The following is an 18,595-nucleotide window of genomic DNA, read 5'->3' on the forward strand; positions in this document are numbered from 1 at the left end:
AGTGGCCTTTAGGCTGTGTGAGATAGGTGGGGAAGGGGAATGCAAAGAGCAAGTGGAGTTACAACTTCTATGTTGACACAAATTTAATCTGTTGGCAAAATATATTGAGAGTGGATCATTCAAAATAAACTGTGTTTGTAAGAGTAAATCAATTAAACAGACTTGGTGATGCAAATCTCATTTTTGCTGTCCTCAAATGAGTGAGCAAACTTCAATAGTTGTTGATTTGTTTTGACTCCCTTGCAATGTGTGAAGCACTGAGCTATGTTTTGTGCTTTGTACAGTCCTTTCCATAAATGCAGTTTGGAATAATTTTTTTGTGGCTTAACTACATAATAAAATAAAAGCTTTGTTACTTTGGATGAAAAAAGTACTAAACCTGTTAGCTTTTTACTCATCTTATGCTTCTAACTCTTTGCGTCTCCTAAAGCTTTATTCTCCTGAGGTTGTTCTAGACATCTGTTCTCATTTTGACATTTCTGTTTATTTTTATACAGTATGGCTTTTCAGGAACTGAGAAAGCATTGCATCAATGCTAATAACAGTAGTAGATATTAAAACTGATACTGTGAATTCCAGCTGCTTATGTGCTTCAGCGGTCGCTGCCTCCATGAGCTGAGCGCTGTGTAACCTGGGCTTTCTCTTCAGAGCGCAAGCGAGGGGCCATGCCTTCGTTTCCAAAGGCTGTCTTCAGTGCTAACCTGCAAGGCTGGGTCTGTTGAACTGGTTTTGGTTTGCCCCTCTTGAAGGATATGGCATGGATTACAGTTTGCGGGGCAATGCTTGTGCTTAAGTACGTGTTCTGTATCTTGAATCCACAATTGCTTTGCAACTAGAAGGATTTTTGTTCTTCTGTGTTCTCCACTGCTCCAAGACCATCTTGACCAGGCATCTCATCTAATTCTTACAGTGAGCCAGAAACATTCCTGTTCATAGCTGGTACTGTTGAGTTTACAACGGCATTGAAGGGGCTCATGTCTTCCTATGACTGCACTTAGGCAGTTCGCTTGACTTGGTAGCTTCCTATGTGTAGTTGGATTCAGCTCTGTCTGGACAAGATTTCCGAGTTGACAGGCTGCTGTCAGATCAGAGAGCTGTGAAGTAATGTTTCCAGAACTGATCTAGACATTGCATAAAAGCAAAGTGGCTGCACCTGATCTGTCTTAGGACAAAGAGCAGAAGAGGCTGTGGTGATGCCCTGCTGCTTGCCTAGACTGTGTTCTGCCTGCTCGTGTTGCTGTTTGGGATTGGGAACATCAAATAGCAAATAACTCAGTAAGAACGTTTATAATGCAGAGATAGCAAGCAGGCAGTCCTGCTAAAGCTGCTGTAAGGAGTTAGCGATTAGCGCAGTGCTAGTAGGTGAACCAGGGAGCAACATGCAAACCACGTGCATGTAAACCCAGCCTTCTGTGCTTCCCTTGCCCCTTTCTAGATAGGCTTCCATACTAGCAATGCTTGGTTTCTACATTGGGTAGACTAGGGGGCCTAGATAAGTCCAGTGATGCCATCCTGGAGTTGTCTGTTCTCCCCACTTCAAATGCCATGTGAATAAAGGGCACAGGAGCTGGTAGCGTTGCAGGAGGTATTTGCTGTCATACTGTTCTTTTTCACAGTAGATGGAACATGCTGGTAAGAAATACAGCAACATGCATTGCTTCTCAAAGAATTAAGGTTTTTAATCACCATACATGAAGTGAAAATTCAGTGCCTGATGAGGCCAGATTGTGGGGTGAACCACAAATCCATTCCCCTTTATAGATATCCGCATGGTCAGCCCAGTGCTCACTGCCTGCCTCTGCATGCCGCAGTCCATGGGATAACGTGTTCCTGAACACTGAGGTACAGCAATTGTTCAATACTTGCCTCATGGCCAAAATCTCAAATATTTATCTTTTTCTGACAGTAGCTATTGGTTCCCTGCTATAGGAGCTGTACTGGGGGGGGAGTCTGTCCTACACACCTCTTTATCTTGGGGCATCTTGCCAATGTAAACTGCTGCCACCCACACTATAGGCAGCCTTTCAGAGAAGTAGGAGTGCAGGCTGCAAGAACAGAGACAAGCCTTCCAGTTCATAATCTCCCAAATATGTGAAGAAACTAGTCTAACTACTCTGTCTGGATGTTTGGTAGACAATTTACCCCTTACTGTGAAGTGACCAGTCCCCTTCTTCGAGAACAGTTGAACCTCCGAGTGAAGAGAGTGCTGACTTGGTTTTAGTTAATTTATTCAGGCTGTGCAGGTGGCAAGGCTGCTTCTCATCCTGGAAGAACTGAAGGCAAACTTAAATAACCTCAACTATTTAAAACTAAAGACATTTGAATTACTTGCATGGTTAAATGCCAACTCTTGCATGCTTTTAGTTTAGTGGTGTTGCACTGTTCTCATCAAGTTGTGCCTTACTTTTATATCTTTCCTGCTTAATCGGTTCAGGAAAGCATGCAGGATATACAGGCTGGCAGGCAAGTTAATGTTGTGAGAAGCCTCAACTCCCATTTCCTGACTTTTTAACCTTGAACTATCCCAGGAATTTTGCATTTGAGTGATTAAGAAGGTATGACTGACCTCCTGCCTCTCTCCTGCTAGCAGAACCAGTTTGTTAATCTCTGGGAATGATCTAAAATCTGTAAGTGGTTTTTGATAGTCTTCTCGCAAATAACTTAGTAGTTCTTTGCTTCCAGGGGTAAATGATCTGTACTGAGAAGAAATGCATAGGCAAACTGACTGTCAGTGTGCAAAGTAGAGCTAGTAAACCATGCAAGCCTTTTGAAAAGTGGATGGAACAAGCAAACAGCTAACTGTTGGACTGATACGTACTCGGCGTGCTTGTTGTGGCTGGTGGGGTGGTAAATTGTGTATCATATAGCTCAATGCTTCCAGGAATCTGTTTGAGTAATAGAAATATATTACTATTAAAGGTGTAAATGTAGTTGAGTTTGGAATGCTTGAAATACAGGCTATTGCCTGACTTCAGGTGTCTTTGGTGTCTCCTGATCTGCTTTGTGTAGAATCTGCTTGGGCAGTATGTGACTAATTTCTGTAGAAAAAGAAGGTGGATGTTACCTGCTTATGTGAGAAGCAGAGGGTCTAAATTGGCAAATTACATATAACTCAAGATCACCTTAATGAGGTGCAGCGGTTATTCTCATGTGCTGGCCAAAAAGCAGTAGAGGACATAACCGAGTTCTTGAGTGTCAATAAAACTGCTTAAAATTAAGATAGTTTGGAAAATAAGCTCTGAGGATAGATGTTGGGCTTGCTTATCCGAGAGGTGGCCCAATGCATGGAGCATCAGGGGCCAGGGGGAGATGCAAGATGAGAGATCTTTGGGAGGCTCAAAAGATGCTCAGTGACCATGGCAACAAAGGAAACCACTTCGGAAAAGAAAACAGCTCTGCAGTCTGAGTTGCTTGAGATGTTGTGTTGGTTTTTTAGGGCATTGCTATTGGTGATGTTTAGGTTCTAGTTTAAGCAAATCTGTTTGGTTTACAGCAACAACTTCAAATAAGCTGTTTTTTCTCAGACTTGACCCCATTTTTACTGTAAGGGGTATAGTTCTGTTCCAGTTATCCTTTATCACAGCAAGACCAGGACCAGGCTGCAATGCCATACACACTGATAGTCATTTGAAATGACATCTTTGTGGGGTAACTAGAAGTTCAGAGCGACTGTGCCTTTGTGTTGCTCTTGGAATAATGTCTGGCTTCCAAAACTTTGAAGTGTTGTATCTGATGTCTCATCAGAGTCCTTGGAGCACAGTTAAGAAGCTTCCCAAATTTGTGGTGACTTCTTAAAGGCTTCTCCTTGTTACCCAGAAAGCCCTTTCCCATTCATAGTTCTTATCTGCTTATGGTGGTCCTGAATTGCTCCCCTTGGTGTGGAGGTCTCCCCTTCTAAACCCCCTGCGGTCGCTGAGGTTTTGGTGCAATTGAGGGTGCTGTTTAGCCCAGAGCTGCCTGTTGTGTCCCTGCTGAGGATACTGGCTGTTAGGGATGAGCTGTTCTCATCACCTTTTCCCTAAATTGCAGTTGGAGTGGGAATCCAAGGGAGTGTTTCATCATGCCCAGTTGTGCGGTGATGGGGTGAGGAAAGCTTTGCCAGCAAGATGGTAAAACAGGGCCTCTTCGCTGCCACACCTCCAGCCTCCAAAGGCAATTCTCCCTGCAGTGAGAGAAGATGCTCCGAGGGAAAATAGTTACTATAGTGACAGATAGCCCTGGTGTGTTTGAGGGCTGGATCACCAAGTTGAGTAATAAATGTGTAGGAGTCTATTTTTAAAAGCTTTTGTGAGGAGGAGATTGCTGTAGTCCTAGAAAATTTGTCTGCAAAGTGATAGGTTTTTCTAAGCTGAAGTTTAAAAATAATCGTCGTCTGTCTTGAGAATGAGATGACCTCATTAAAACCGAAGCAGCTTGTATGTCATGGTGTTGAGCCTCCTGGCAGTGATTCTTGCAGCAGCCTTCTGAGTTACAGTAGGAGCTCTACCCATTAACACGTTCCTCAAAACCCAGACCCACAGGGATCTTGTGTACAGCTACCCCAGTGTTGCAGCAGGAATCGAGGTGCTTTTAGCCCGTTCTCTATCCTGGTCTGTGTAGTGCATCCTGGCACATAATGACCAGTGAGTTTTAATCAAATGAGTGATGAAGAAATGCATAAAAAAAAAATTAAGTAGAAGCCATTGAAAATAAAACCCGACTCCAAGCTTCTCCCACAAAATCTGGATTTAAAAACTGTTTGGTTTTCTAAGAGAAATGGTATGAGTGGAAGTACTTGCTAGAACTCATAATTTTATCTTGCTTGACTTCTTGCTTGTGAAACCTGTACGTCTCATACACTCGCTGTGTACCTGTGAGTGCAGGAGGGAAGGGGAGAAATGAATGGAGCTGCTAAGCTGTTAGGTTTTGGTGGCTAATGCCGCAGCTCTAAGAGGAGCTGACATAAGGTCCTGAGGGATCCAGGTGCTACCTTTGTTCCTTATGCAGTGAGCCACTGCTATCGGTGCAATAAACTGTAGGAAATCCCCTGGTCTGTAGTTTCACCCATATAGTCATGAAGGATTTCATAGAAGGCCATGTGATCCATACTGAGCTGATTAAAATAAGGCTCTAATGTTTAAATGGCTTTACTGTGTTACGGGGGTTTGAGGAACCCTGCAAACATAGGGATTAAGTGGGTTTATGTATAGCGTAGAAATTTAGCGATCCACTGTTGGTTTGTAAATGCTTAACGTCTTGGTGACCCAAGCGCGCTGTTTGCTGTCTGCACGTATACGTACATGCACATACGTACCCACAGCCATGAGCCTAACTAAAAAGCTGTGTGTGGGTTTGCTAGATTGCTGTAGGCCACCAATTGGCGCTGAAATCCGATAATTACAAAAATAACATTTCCTGTTTTAAGAAGTTCAGAATTGATTTCTGTTACCTTTGTAGTATTAACTCCAGACTTGTAAGTGGCACAGTTCACCCATCTGCTCCTGTTGGGAACCTCTGTGATCTTACAGCCATGTTTAACAAACCTTCTGTCAATCAAAAACTTGTTATACAAGGATTCTTTGCCTTCAGTTTCCTGTGTAATGAGGTTTTTGATTGACAACAGTGGAGTTAAAGACTATAGAAAGGCTTTCTGAATCTGAGATGAGCAAGTTTCTATTTAATAGTGTTTGCACATGATAACATTGGATTCCAGTTTTATCTGTGAAAGAAACTGAAGGTGGTAGATCAAAAATTATAAGAAACATAGAAATCCTTCTCATTTAAAAATGATGTGACATAAACCAGAGCTAGGAAATGAACTTTCTATTTCCTACTGTGGGAGCAGGATTTGAACATCATTTGCTGTACAAATATTCGAGCTATTGGGCATAAACGTTTCGCAAAGATGGAAGTGGCTTGGTGCGTTCACTGGCCAGTGGGTGGGCAGTGGCTTTCCCCTCGGCCTGCCTCAAGACTGTAAGATACTCCTCAGGTTAGGAAGTTGAGTGATGTTGTTATCTTTTACCTCTCTTACCAGGATTAGCTTCTGAAACGGTGTCCTTGACTTGCTGTGCGTGGTGGTTGCTGAGGGTACCTGGTTTCCAAGTGTCCTAATGAGCAACTGCACTTGCTCAAGCAAATTTGAATTTCTTGAGTGAAATCAAATGAAAAAATAAGATATTGAAAACCAAGAAAATATGATGGAAATAGATAAATCTAGGCTGATGTGTCTTTTTCAAAACACTAAATGTTCCTAAAAATGACCCTGATTAAAACTTAGCTAATGGGGGAAGGGCAGTCACAGGTAAGATGAACATGAGATACAGGTGAGTTGATAGGAGATGAACATGTGGGTTACTTCTTGGTGAACTAGAAGGCCAGACTTAGGCTATGATTTACAAATATCTTCTCTAGCTCAAGCTGGTTTCTCTTGTAGGAACTCCACAGCAAGTTTAGCCTCCAGCTTAGAAGCAGATGAAGCATGTCGGGGTAGTTCTGGTCTAATTGATGCTCTAAAGGGTGTTAGAGCAAAGCGAGCATGGCTGGAAGATGCAGACAAACTCATATGTCTGAAAGTGTCATCTCTTAACTAGAGTAGTTTGGGTTTAATAAAAAAATGCTATACCTACAGACTTTAAGTTTTCCCCCTTGGTTCCCTCTTTGACTGGAGATCCTTTGAGAATTGCAAAGGAGGTGTTTCAAAAGGAGTAGTTCTGCAGTTCCCAAATGCAGAAACAGTCCTGTTTTATGCAGAAATAATACACTACCTGAATCATGTCTTGCTTTGAGAAAGCAACTTTACCTTTTGCTCGTTTAATCTGTCATGCTACATTGTGAGTGCGCTTAGGGAGATGCTTGATTTTGGACTTTTTGTTACGAAGACTGTTTATTTCAGTCTTCATAATGACCCCTAAAATCGTATCTCAAAACAAGGAAATCATCTCCTTTTTCTTTTTATGCTTTATTCATAGTCTGGCTACACAACATACTGCATGTGTCTCATCTGTAATTGTAGCATTGCTGCTTTGATTTGTGCCAGTTTTTCCCACAACAGCAAGAGAAAGGAGTTTAAAAGAGTAAGTAATTTGGTTATGAAGCTGCAGTCATTTAGGGAAATAGCTATATGACATATGTTGTCTGTAATAAATGGAATTACTCTCTTAATTCTAAAACTAATTACTCTTCTGTTTGCTAGTTGAATGACAGATTTCTCTTTTAATGAATACTTACTCCTCTGTACAAATGGGTTAGTCGCAAGTTTGTGGTCAGCCAGGGAGGACAGCACGAGTCCATGCTTGGTGGTGGGTGCTCCTTGTGAGATATGCTGAAAATCTGAATCTCAAAGGTGAAATTATTGTCTGTTTCTGAGCCCTAGAAACTGGCAAGTCTCCAGCTGGTTTGTGTCACTGCTATAGCAGGCTGATCCTGCCTTGGTTTTTTTTTCCCCTTTTTCCAAAACTCCAACTGAAAGAACTGACTGGATGTAGTTCATGCATTACACTTCATACGGAAAATAGGCATAAGCATCCTTCAGTTGCTTGGTCCTGGCTTCCTATCGAGTCTGACAGTTCCTGAGCACATTCCTTCCTTCTAGAAGGGATTCAGCTGCTTCTAGCAAAATAGGACTGGACAAAAGCTGAGCCGAAGCTTTGAGTTTGGTATTAAACTTTGGACCGTTGAAGTTGGCACTACAGTGCCATTCCGTGATGAAAGTAGTCCCAAGTCCTGGGCCTGATAGTGCAGCTCAATGTTGGGGTTTTTTTTTAAAAAAGTGACTCTTGAGCAGAATTTTGCTGCAGAGCTACTGAGGTATGTTTTATGCCTGAAGCACACCCTCACCTCATATACTTCAAGTGTGGCTTTAGTTACTGCCCCGTGTTGAGGGATGTTTGTTTGGATCACTCTCCAAAAACGCTGAGCTGAGATATGGGAAACGCGTGGTTTCTGGTTTCATCAGTCCATAGGGCTGGATGGAAGCTGGTGTACAAGGTTAGAGACCGTGCAAACCCGGGATGAAATGACACCTCTTCTGACAAACTCTCTATAGAAGTAGCAAAACAGCAATCATAAAACCAATTCACAGCAGTATTTTGACTGTTACTAATCAAATGATGCACTGGAAAAGACCACTTGGACTTCGTGTGGCCTAGATGGCACACTCTGTCCCTGCTGACTTTAAATACCTTTTTACAAATAAATAAATACTAACTTTTCCTCCTTTCCCTTGTTCCAAATAACATCTAATAAGCATTACATTTAGGCTTTATCACGGAGTACAGGTGAAACTTTTTTCACTGAATTTTTTTTAATAAAATATTTGGCCCTGGGAGAACAATGTCATGCTTATCAGGGCAATCAGTTATTACTGCAACACAAGTCCTCAGCAGTTACGTTTAAGTGTCATCAAGCTGGTTTTCCTGATGTGTGTGAGGTTGAGACCAGCCCTTAGACAGCTTTTAAAAATCAGCTTGATTCTTAGGTCACAAGAAGATAAGCGGAGACCGGTTCTTGTGATATGCTTTTGTTCTGTTTTTTGCAAATGGACGACCATCCTGAAGACACTGAGGTTTTTCTGCTTTTGTTTGGATGGGCTTGAAGGAGAAGGCACCCTCAGGAGCACCCCTGTGTCTGCACCCTGCTTTGCCCAGGGGAGCTCAGCTGCGGCCGTGCCCTGCTGTGTGGCACAGCGGAGGTGCTGGGCAGCCCGGCCAGGGCAGGCTGTGTTCTCTGATACCGGCCGTGTTGTCCCGGTGTGTCTGTGCCCTTCTAAGGGATGAGAGCAGGTCCTCCGGAGTCCAGTGGTCAGCACTGCTCCTCCCCTCTTCTCTACCTGTCCTGCTTCCGCTTGCTTTTATTTCACGTTAGCAGTTCAGTTTTCAGAGAGGTGAAAGCGCTAACCCTAGTGCTTAAGTTAAAATTGCCGTCATGTTTGCAACAGCACTTTCATCTGTGTTATCTCCAGAGAGTTGCTTGTATCTGACCTTGCTCTGCGTTTTTACCCTTGTGCATCTTTGACTTGATCAGCTCAGAGCAGCACATACTGAGTACTCTTGGGCTGAGGAAACAGCTTGATCACAGGGAAGAACATGGGATAAGGGATAACAATCAGAAGTACTGAGATTCTATTTTCCTTTCCGGTAATCTCTATTTTCTATACAAACAAGCTTTTGGTACACAATCTAGATGAAGAACAGTAAGAATAAACCTTTCAGTGAAATTTAATATTAAGTTTCACAGTTACATGTTGTGAAGCTCTGAGTTCTTTTTTTTTTTTTGCACTGCAGAGCTTTAAATTGAAATTTTCTGAGAAAATAGTGATTCAAACACTGCTTCAGATGGCAAAGGCAATGTGTTGAAAGTGAAATGCAGCAGCAGGTGAGTAGGGATCTTAGTGGCTTATGTAGCTTTTACAGAAATTTTTCCTCCTCGTTCTTACCGTGTAGCAGACCTCCAGGTCGTGTTTTGGGGGGGAATTATGTTAGTCATTAAATGTTGATTTGATGTTGAACCTCTTATGGTTGGAGGCTTTTTGCTAAACTTCCCCTTCACACTAGTGAGTGACTGTAAGATGTTAATATGAGGTGACCAGTTGGTTGCTCAGTGCCTCCAGATGAAGTATGCTCAAGTGTGCTCAGAACTTAATAAAACTCTTTGTCGAACCCTGCTGAATTACCTTTGGATATGAAAGGCTTTCTGCAAACCTGTTCGGTCTCTTAGAGTGGGTTGGAAAATTGCTTTCTTAACCACCTTACCTTCCTGTGGCATGCCGCTTGTACGTGGCAGAGTTTGGTACAGTTCCGTGGCTGCTTTTTGACCGAGTTGCTCTTAGTATGTGCAGCGTAACTGCTAGAGGGGGGCTGTGGTGGCTTACCGTGTGTCCCGTGCTCTCTGCCCAAAGGGCTCTTCTGGTAAGTCCGACTCACGGGCCCCGGCACGAAGTCGTGGCCCTCCTTCCAGACAGGCCACGTGCGGTGCGTTGGGGTCACAGATCTATGGGCCTGTGGTATATTATGCTTCTGGCAGCTGGATATGTGGGGTACCTGCAAGCTTAATGCTTCCTGCCTTCTGCCTCCCTGCAGTGATACACTTGGTTAGTAGTTTTGCTGGACCTCGTTAGCTCAGAGTCAAAGGGAGGAAAGGGGCATGGTTTTGGTGACTAAAATCTGTGGGGTCACTCAAGAAGTAGGTACTCTAAGCTTTGTTTTTAGCCATATGAGCCTTGAGACTGTTGCTGGATGTGGTCGCTAACAGAAAAACTCATCAGAGCAGTATTGCGGAAATGCTTCCTCATTTGGACGGAGTGGGTTATGCATTTTCGCGATACTGAGAAGCTAATCTAGTTAGTCATTAATGAAACAGAACATACTGCTATGCAAATGAGTGGAGTTGCATGACAAGTGGTCCCACAGTCCTCAGCACTTGCTATTGATTGTGCAGTCTTAATTATTCATGCTATGCAAATTGCATTTCTCATCTTGCTCCTTGTCTACATATTTTTGATACAGGACTTGCTTGCAAACAGTCTTGTTCTTTCACTTGAGAGATGAGGATTGTTTCTGGCAAAGTTCTTAATGTTCCTTTGTTGAGCGAGTACCGGCTGAGCTGGGCAAGGCTTGGGAGCTCTGTCAAAATGAGTTCATCTTGCTGTAACTTCAGATGAAGAAAGGAAAGAGTTTGTGGAGTATTATTTGATAAGAACAAAAGCTTTAAAATAGTTTTCAGCTTGCGTTGTTTTCTACATTGAAGCCCTTGTGGTACTTGTTTTCTGGTCAGTTGTTTGGAATAGACATGTGGGCGTGTTCTTTTATTCATCCTAAATATTATTTTGCATTTCAGGTATACTAAACCACTAACCTTTGCAGACTGCATTAGTGACGAATTGCCGTTAGGATGGGAAGAAGCTTATGATCCTCAGGTTGGAGTTTATTACATAGACCACAACACCAGTAAGTGACACGTTATTGTATTTTTACAGAGTGATTGTTCTGTGCCTGTGTTAAAATACACTGAACACAAAACCACAAAATCGCTAACAGCATGCTTTAGAGTAGATGAGATCTGCAGCTCGTGAAATCAAGTCCTGTCCTCCATCGTACAAGTTACTTCCCTCTCTAAAACAGGAATTTGAGACCTTTTGGTTTTCAGTCTTCAAATCAGTAGTCATGTTCAAGCTGATACTATGGACACACCTCTGTAAGATTTGGCTATACCGAGGAGTCCAATTAGGTAGCAGTGATCCGGAGTTTGTTCTTAGTCTGGAATTTGTCCTTGTGGCAACACCATTGGAAACAGTGCAAAGGTCTTGTGTTTATTCCCCTGGCAAGGATAAACGGAATGACTGCATGAGCTCCCTGAGCTGCAGCAGTTCACGCTGCCTTTACTGGAAAGGAAACTTTGAGGTAGGCTTGGGATATCCTGAGAGGTGTGTGAGTTGAAAAAGAGTTAAGTTCAGGCTTGTGGTGGTTTTATTCTGTATCCTCAAAATAAGCCACTGCTTACTGTCTTTGTTAGATTGCTTGATAGATCAGAAGTGTTAAGCTCATTTGAATCATAAGAAAATGCAGAACTTGATATAGCATTACAAATGTTGTTATGAAATGTCTGTTGGGTTGTGCTAGAACAAATCCCCTGGAAAAAAGCAATAAACAAAATAAATCAGTGACTTTGGTTCTCTTTACAGAAGAGCTCCAATTGCAGTCCAGAAGTTCACAGCAGAACCAGGCCCTTTCGGGGGTGTTTAACTCATGCAAAAAGAAAAACTTCTAAAAGACTAAAGTGCCTTGAAGGTTTTGGGGGTGTTTTGTTGGTGGGGTTTTTTTAAACTGCTTCTAGGAGTTCAACTGAGAACTCTGGCGATTTTTTGTTTGTTTGTTTCAGCACGTTACAATTTTTTTTAAATAAAAATGTGGAAGTCTGACTGTTTTTTTTTCTTGGCTATCTTCACACCCTTCCCTTTTTCTGAAAAGCCACATTTTCCTGTGCCCTGAGACTGCACCTTCCAGGTTTTAGCAGCTTCTCTTAGTGCTTTTTTCATTCTGCATTTCTAATAACTAACTGCCCTCTGCAATACAAAGATCAAATGTCTCCAGATGTCATCGCAGTATCAAGTATTTACATATCTTTAAATGGCTTTATCCTAGTTATTTTTCTGTGAGGCTGGGGATGTTGATTTTTCCTCCTTCAGGGAAGGATAGTGGGGAAGAAAGGGTAGACAAGTGTACAGGATCCCATAAGGGAGATCTGCAGGGGAGAGGACTGGACAAACTTTGCTTGAGAAGATGCTAAATTGCAAGACACAAATTGAGGTCTCCTACAGGTCTGTAAGACCATGTCTTGTGTCCATTTCACTTTCACGAGAAAGCACTCTGGAGAGTTATCGCTGAGGTTGCTTTTTAAAGACAGTCTGAATCTTAATGCTTTTTCCAGTCGCACTTCAGTCTGGGTTATTCCTGTGCTGACTGCACTTCCAAAAGGAGTAAGAGCTGCAGTTAGAAGTCTTGTTAAGATTTCTTTTTACCTCCTTCCAAATGATTTAATGTTTTCATGACTGTGTGCAGCCAGAAGGGAGAAGAGCCTGAGCAAGCTCTCCAGAGGAGTCAAAAATACGGTTGGACTTCTTTTCCCTTCTCTGGTGGTTGGAGGTTTGCTGTATCAGGTGCTGGGACGTGGGAGATGCCTACCAGGGTGCTCCAGGCCCAGAACCAGGGGCATGCCACCTTCCAGTGCCTCTCAAGGGCTTTGCTGTGTTAGGCAGCAGTGTTGGATTAAGAGGTTCCTGCCAATTCAGTTTTACCCGTACAATGCTTTTGGGGAAGCTGTTTGTTCCCTGTCCCTTTCTAATGAAATATCTGTGGGGCTTGGTGGTTTTTCCCTTGGATCAGTTCCCTCCTCTGGTTTATCAAGCAGTGACGTGGACTGTTGCAGTAGATGTAAGCCTCTGCAGGTGCTGTGGGAACTGGCATTGTCCCCAAAAGAAATAATTTTCAGCCCACCTTCTGAAGTGAACATCAGCATCTCCTCTGACCACAGGGAAAACATTGGATCAAGTAAAAGGAGAGGATGTTTCCAACAGTCTTTTCTTTGTCCCCTCTGAACTTTCTCTTCAGTTTGAGATTTTTTTTATCTTCTCGTTTGTGTTCCTCTCTTATCCGCACTGGAGGAAGCTGAGTGCTTATTGTCACTGTGGCCCATCCCAGCCCAAACTGGGGCATTAACTTACTCCACTGGCATTTGCCTAAACAAGGATGGCTAGCTGTGGTCCTGGGGGGACACAGTTCAGGTGCAGGAAAAACCCCTGGATCTGAAGCCTGCTCTGGGACGTGGAAGCTTGTCAGACCTCCTGAGTGTTTCAGCTAGCAGAAACTGCAGCGTGTAGGTGGGACAAACCAAACGTGATCTTAGCTGTACATTTGAGTTGGCCCCAGCGTGGATGTGCAAAGATCCAGTTGGAGGTCTGAGCCCTGCATGGTCTGGGGCAGATAGCCCTGCTCTATGCCACTCAAAAGCATCGCAGGCTTCAAGGGTGTGCAGAGAAGGCTTCAAAACATGCACAGCAGTTGCTCTTAAAAAGCTTCACTTCTGTGGGATGCCAAAGGCTACAAGACTTGATCTAGAATTGCAGATAAAAAGAAGAGAAACAAAATCATGACCCTATTTCTTATGCCAGCTCTAGTCCAAATCATGATAAAGCAAACCATATCCACTTACATTCAGCTAATCAAGAGGTTCATTTTGTGGTTTAAGTTGAAGTAGCCTCTGGAGAGTGTCCAAAACCTTATTCCTCTCCAAGGAGCTCTTGCAGATTCCCTGGGCAGGAAGGAACCCTCATCAGAGGGTGTGAAAGGGATGGAGACATGTTGGTTCTTTCTGCACGCTTGAAGTATTTGAGACTAATTATCAGAAACAAGCCCAAGGACGGACCTAAATTAAATCTAAAGCCAGGAGCCATTAAAAAAAGTGAGATGGAAAACACTTCTAACCTCCTCTCTGAGGCAAGATAAATACAATTGAATTGAGTACCCAGAATATTCCTAATACAGTGTTAATGCATAGCCCTGAGTGTCTCTCTCTGGGAGAACTTCTTTGGAATTTGATTTGCACAAAGAAGCAATGATTTTATTGCCAGATGCTGATGCAAGCATAGTAGGACTACATTCTTCAAACGTGAAGCAGATTTGTTTGTGACAAGCTCAACATTAAATTAAAAATTCACAAGACAACAAATGATGTAATAGCCTGCATTTCTGTAGTCCTTTCATCTGACTTTTGAATGTATTTTGCATTTCTCAGTAGCCGGGCCAGATCAAGAGCCCTTGGCCAACGTTTTCATAGATTGTTGTTATATGTTTGAAAATAAAAGCTGCAATCAAGGGGATACAGTTAGTGCTGTGATTACTGAAAAGGTTGAGGTGAATATTGAGAAAAATGGGAACAAAGCAGTTTCAGTACATAAGTGCATTGCCTATCCTCTCCATGAGCTGGCTGCCAAGTGTTCGCTTTGTCAGGTAGTGCGTGTGTTTGGGGCAGTGTTAGTGTTTCACCTCCTAACAGAGGCGTTGAGGTTGATGTAGATTTTTCTAGTCTTCCTCCCGGTTGCTTATACCAGAGGGATTTCCCTGCAGCAGCTTCCACCGCCCTTCTTGGGATTATAGGAAGAAAGGGCTGCTAGTTTAAGGGAAAACCAGAAATAACCAAGCTTGAAGAAGCCATAGGTACAGGTAGGCTTATGACCCAGTGTCCTGAATTAGATAGACTTCAAGAGTCGTGCCAACATCCTCATTAAAATTGAAATAATGGTTGCTGGTGCTTGTTCATGCAGGCTGGTCCGGGGAAGCTGCGTGTCTGGGAATACGGGGGGCAGCTCTCTGGGTAACTCTCAGCAGACTTTCCCCTTCTGGTTCAACTGTGGAGCAAAGGGAGTTACTCCATCTGGGTCTGGGTAATGGTTATCTGGAAGATGGGTTTGGGGGCAAGAATAGAGACAGGAGTCTGGGGATTTCAGAGTCTTATAGTTGGTATGCTGCTGTCTCTTCCTGACTTTCCTTTTGCTCCTTCCAAGAGAGACCGTAGCGCTGTTGGGGGGGGGCACCAGCACCTACAGTTGGCACAAGCAGCTGCTTTTTCCTCAGGTTATTTTGGGGCAGTTTTTCAGGTCCAGGCTTAGCTTTAATATTACATCAGCTGAAATGCTGCTTCTGCTAGCAGGGCCTGTAAAGGACTTTTTATTGAAATGCTTCTACAAACTATACTGTTGGTGTCTTAGAAGTGTTTTTTAATCATCTTTTGCAGCTTCTCTAAGTTTTGCTATGTAACTTGAAATGCCGTGTGTTCTTTCGGGTCTTGAGATACTGTTAAAACAAGTTATTGCTGGAGTATCCTGTTAATTTTCTCCTCAGCATGATCATGGACAGCTTGTGAAAATGGATGAGTGTCCATCCCTTGGGTAAAATTCTTTATTTCTAGTTCTGCTCCTGGGATTATTGTCAAACTGTTCTCTTCCCTACCTCCTGTGTATTGCGGTGTTAGTCTTACGCCTGACTCGCTTAAGAACTGCTCATACCTTCCATTTGTGGCAGCTTTTACTAAATATTTAAAGAGGCTCTTAAGATATGCAGATTAGATTCCTACTGATAGTTTCAAGCGGCTCCTTTTTATTAATTATTCATTATGTAGTAACTAGGCATCCTTATTCAAGCACAGTAGTTTAGACAGTTTAGAGCACTTAGTCAACTGAATATTGGAACCTGTTCCAAGCAAGAACATATAATAGCCTTGAAAGAGAAATAAAAAATATTTTGGTCACTTCTTCACAAAACCGAGACAAATACGGACAATAAATTTGCCTAATTAGTATTAGGACTAGCTGCGCGTCTGTGACCTTATGCCTTTTTCATGATTAGAAACCTGAAAAGCAATGTATTGGTTGTGTTGGGGTAACGGAGATGGAAGTGGTGTAGCTGTTCATGACTGCGTTGCCTATGTTACCAAAAAATATTTTTCTTAAACTCCGCCTCCTGTATTCTGCAGTGATTTACTGCTGTGCCTGCTTTCAGTGGAGGAAATGTTTACTCCCCTTCTGAGGTGCTGTTTATATAATGTCATTTGAGATGCTTTCATGAATGCATTCTGTGATTTAATGAGTCTTTATTTTTACTTACCTATGGAATCTGAGTGAGAAGGTCATCTTTCCCCTTTTTAATAAACGCCACTTGGCAGCCAAACAGGACGGGCAGAGTTGTAGTTGCTTTCATGTTGTCAGATGCAGTAAAATACAGTCATGTGGCAATGATGTTTTCTGAAAGTTTTTTATCGGTGAAATAGTAGAGGTATTTTATCAGTAATATTATAAAGCAGTTACAATAAAGATAAGTCTAACTGTCAATGTCAGTATCTTAGAGCTTACGTGTGCATATGCTTGTGCGGATGTTTTAAGAGGCAGAACCAGGATGACTTCAGCAGCAGAGGAGCTGGAGAGTTGTACGATGATTTTGTCACGAATTGTTCTATGCGGTGATTCAGCGTGGCGGAGCTCATTGGAGTTCATTGTGGATGAACAGTCACCTCCTAAGAAAAAAGGAAAACGTCCTTAATCCACTTTTTTATTAGGGTATGGGGCAAGGGGCTATTTCAACATATAGCCATAAATGGTGGAGCTTCTTCAGGCAGCAGTACAAACCTGCTTTCCATTGATCTTGCCTCCCTCTGTTTTCTCTCTAAGAAACTACACAGATAGAAGACCCTCGTGTGCAATGGCGGCGGGAGCAGGAGCATATGCTGAAAGACTATCTTGTCCTGGCCCAGGAGGCGATTGCTGCACAGAAGGAGATCTATCAAGTGAAACAGCAGAGGCTTGAATTGGCCCAGCAAGAATACCGGCAGCTGCATGATGTTTGGGAGCACAAACTGGGCTCTCAGACCAGCTGTGAGTAGTTAGTGAACTCTTATTGAGTGACTTTCTCAGTCGTGAACCCACTAGGACAGTAAAATGCTTGAAGCTTGTCTTCTGATAGAGCACTGGGATGTGTTATGTCATGTCACTCTCCATGTTTGCTCAGTTTGTCTCAAAAGCAATAGCTGCCTAGCACCTATTTGGTAAAGGATAATTGTTATGAAACATGGTTGCGGTTGGCTCAGTCACTGGAGCGAGCGTGCAGATTTTCAGCACGGGCTTCAAGAAATGTGAAAAAATGTGATGGTTGGCCCAATGTGAAAAAATGAAGTTACACGATATTTTCCTTGATTCCCCTGTCCAAAGTATAGAAACAAGCCAAGAAGGCTCATCTCAGAGAGCATCCCCAGGTCCTTTTGGAGTTTAGCATCCCAGGTAGTTGAGTGACTGTCTCGGGGAGCTAAGGGTCTGTATTTTATGCCATGTAAAAGCTAACATTGGTGGATTATCTCGCTGTGTCTGAAGAACGTTGTTTTGTGCTCCATATTCTTTGTCACACAGGAAATATCAATACCTGTTGCTTCAAGAGTTAGTGCAGAAATGTTTATAGAAGGCCAAATTTCCTCCTTGTGGTTAAGTAGTTAGGAGCTGGAAGATGTCCAGAGGAGGATTTATTTCCTGGAAGTCTTCTAGAATATTTTTTTTAAATAATCCTTAGTATTGCAAACTTTTTATGTTCTTGCTAGCCACATCAATGGACTGACCTCCCCCACTTCACTCTTGCTGAGTTTTATCTTACGGTGATGAATTCCACTGGCTAATCCTCTGCCTGATGATAGAAAGTATTTAAGTAGTTTTCTGTCAGCTGAAGGATTCTTATTTGACTAGGGTCCTGTCCGTCATCTCTGAAGTAGTTTTTGGTCTTTTCGTAAGAGCGCTCTACCTAAGAACTGGTATACCAGAGCATTACACTAAGAACAATTGGTGTTATGTGATCTGGCTTTAAAAATACAACCAAACAGAAAGAACTAGAAACGCTTTCCCATGTTTTATAGGGCATAAACTGATGGCTGCAAGGATCAAAGCATCTCCCTTGCCTACAGCTACCTCTAACAACATTGCACATTGGGGAACTTCTGTACCTTCTGAAGCAGAAGGGTTTTAACCGCTGCTGAGAAGCGAATTCTGCTCTTAATGGGACATTGATTTAATCCGGTGTGACACATTGTATGATTGGTTGTGTCCTCAAGGCTGTGAGAAGGCTTGCATCGCATTTTTCAGTTTCTTCTCATTCTTTGCTTTTCTTTGTTTCTAAACATTCAGTGGATTGTTTACTCAATGAGAAAGCCTAAAAAAAAAAAATAAAGTAAACCTTTATGTAATTCCTGTCCCTTCAGTTCTGTTAAATGCCTTGGGAAATGCAGGAAGCCACACTATTGAATGGAGTGAACCTGTTTGGGAGTCTGACTTAAATGTGTTAACCTGGAACAAATCGAGACTTTGGAGATGTGGAACATGCTCTGGCCTCTTTAGTAGTATACACTTTTTGTGGAGTACTTGACTGCATTATTGCCTCTCCCTGCCTTTGAGGGGCGAGAAGATATCTGGAAAATGGGTAAAAGGCCTGCAGCAGCAATGCGTGGAGATCTGGGTGTGCAGGAGTGATGGAAGGTCTTGATCTGTGGTGGCGCTGGTAGAAGAGTAAGGAAGAAGGTAGAGCTGCTAAAC

At 42.7% G+C, this 18,595-nt stretch overlaps 1 protein-coding gene across 1 annotated transcript in view; it reads left to right on the top strand.

Annotated features, from left to right (window-relative positions):
- WWC1 (WW and C2 domain containing 1) overlaps window positions 1-18,595 on the top strand; it is a 73,744-nt gene that overhangs the window by 24,373 nt on the left and 30,776 nt on the right. Inside the window, exons 2-3 of the mRNA XM_059825230.1 lie at window positions 10,816-10,925; window positions 16,697-16,900. Of these exons, the coding sequence (XP_059681213.1) occupies window positions 10,816-10,925; window positions 16,697-16,900 (314 nt within the window). The remainder of the gene's footprint in view (window positions 1-10,815; window positions 10,926-16,696; window positions 16,901-18,595) is intronic.

The sequence above is a fragment of the Gavia stellata genome, chromosome 16, assembly GCF_030936135.1.
Source record: "Gavia stellata isolate bGavSte3 chromosome 16, bGavSte3.hap2, whole genome shotgun sequence".
In the NCBI taxonomy this organism is placed as follows: domain Eukaryota; kingdom Metazoa; phylum Chordata; class Aves; order Gaviiformes; family Gaviidae; genus Gavia; species Gavia stellata.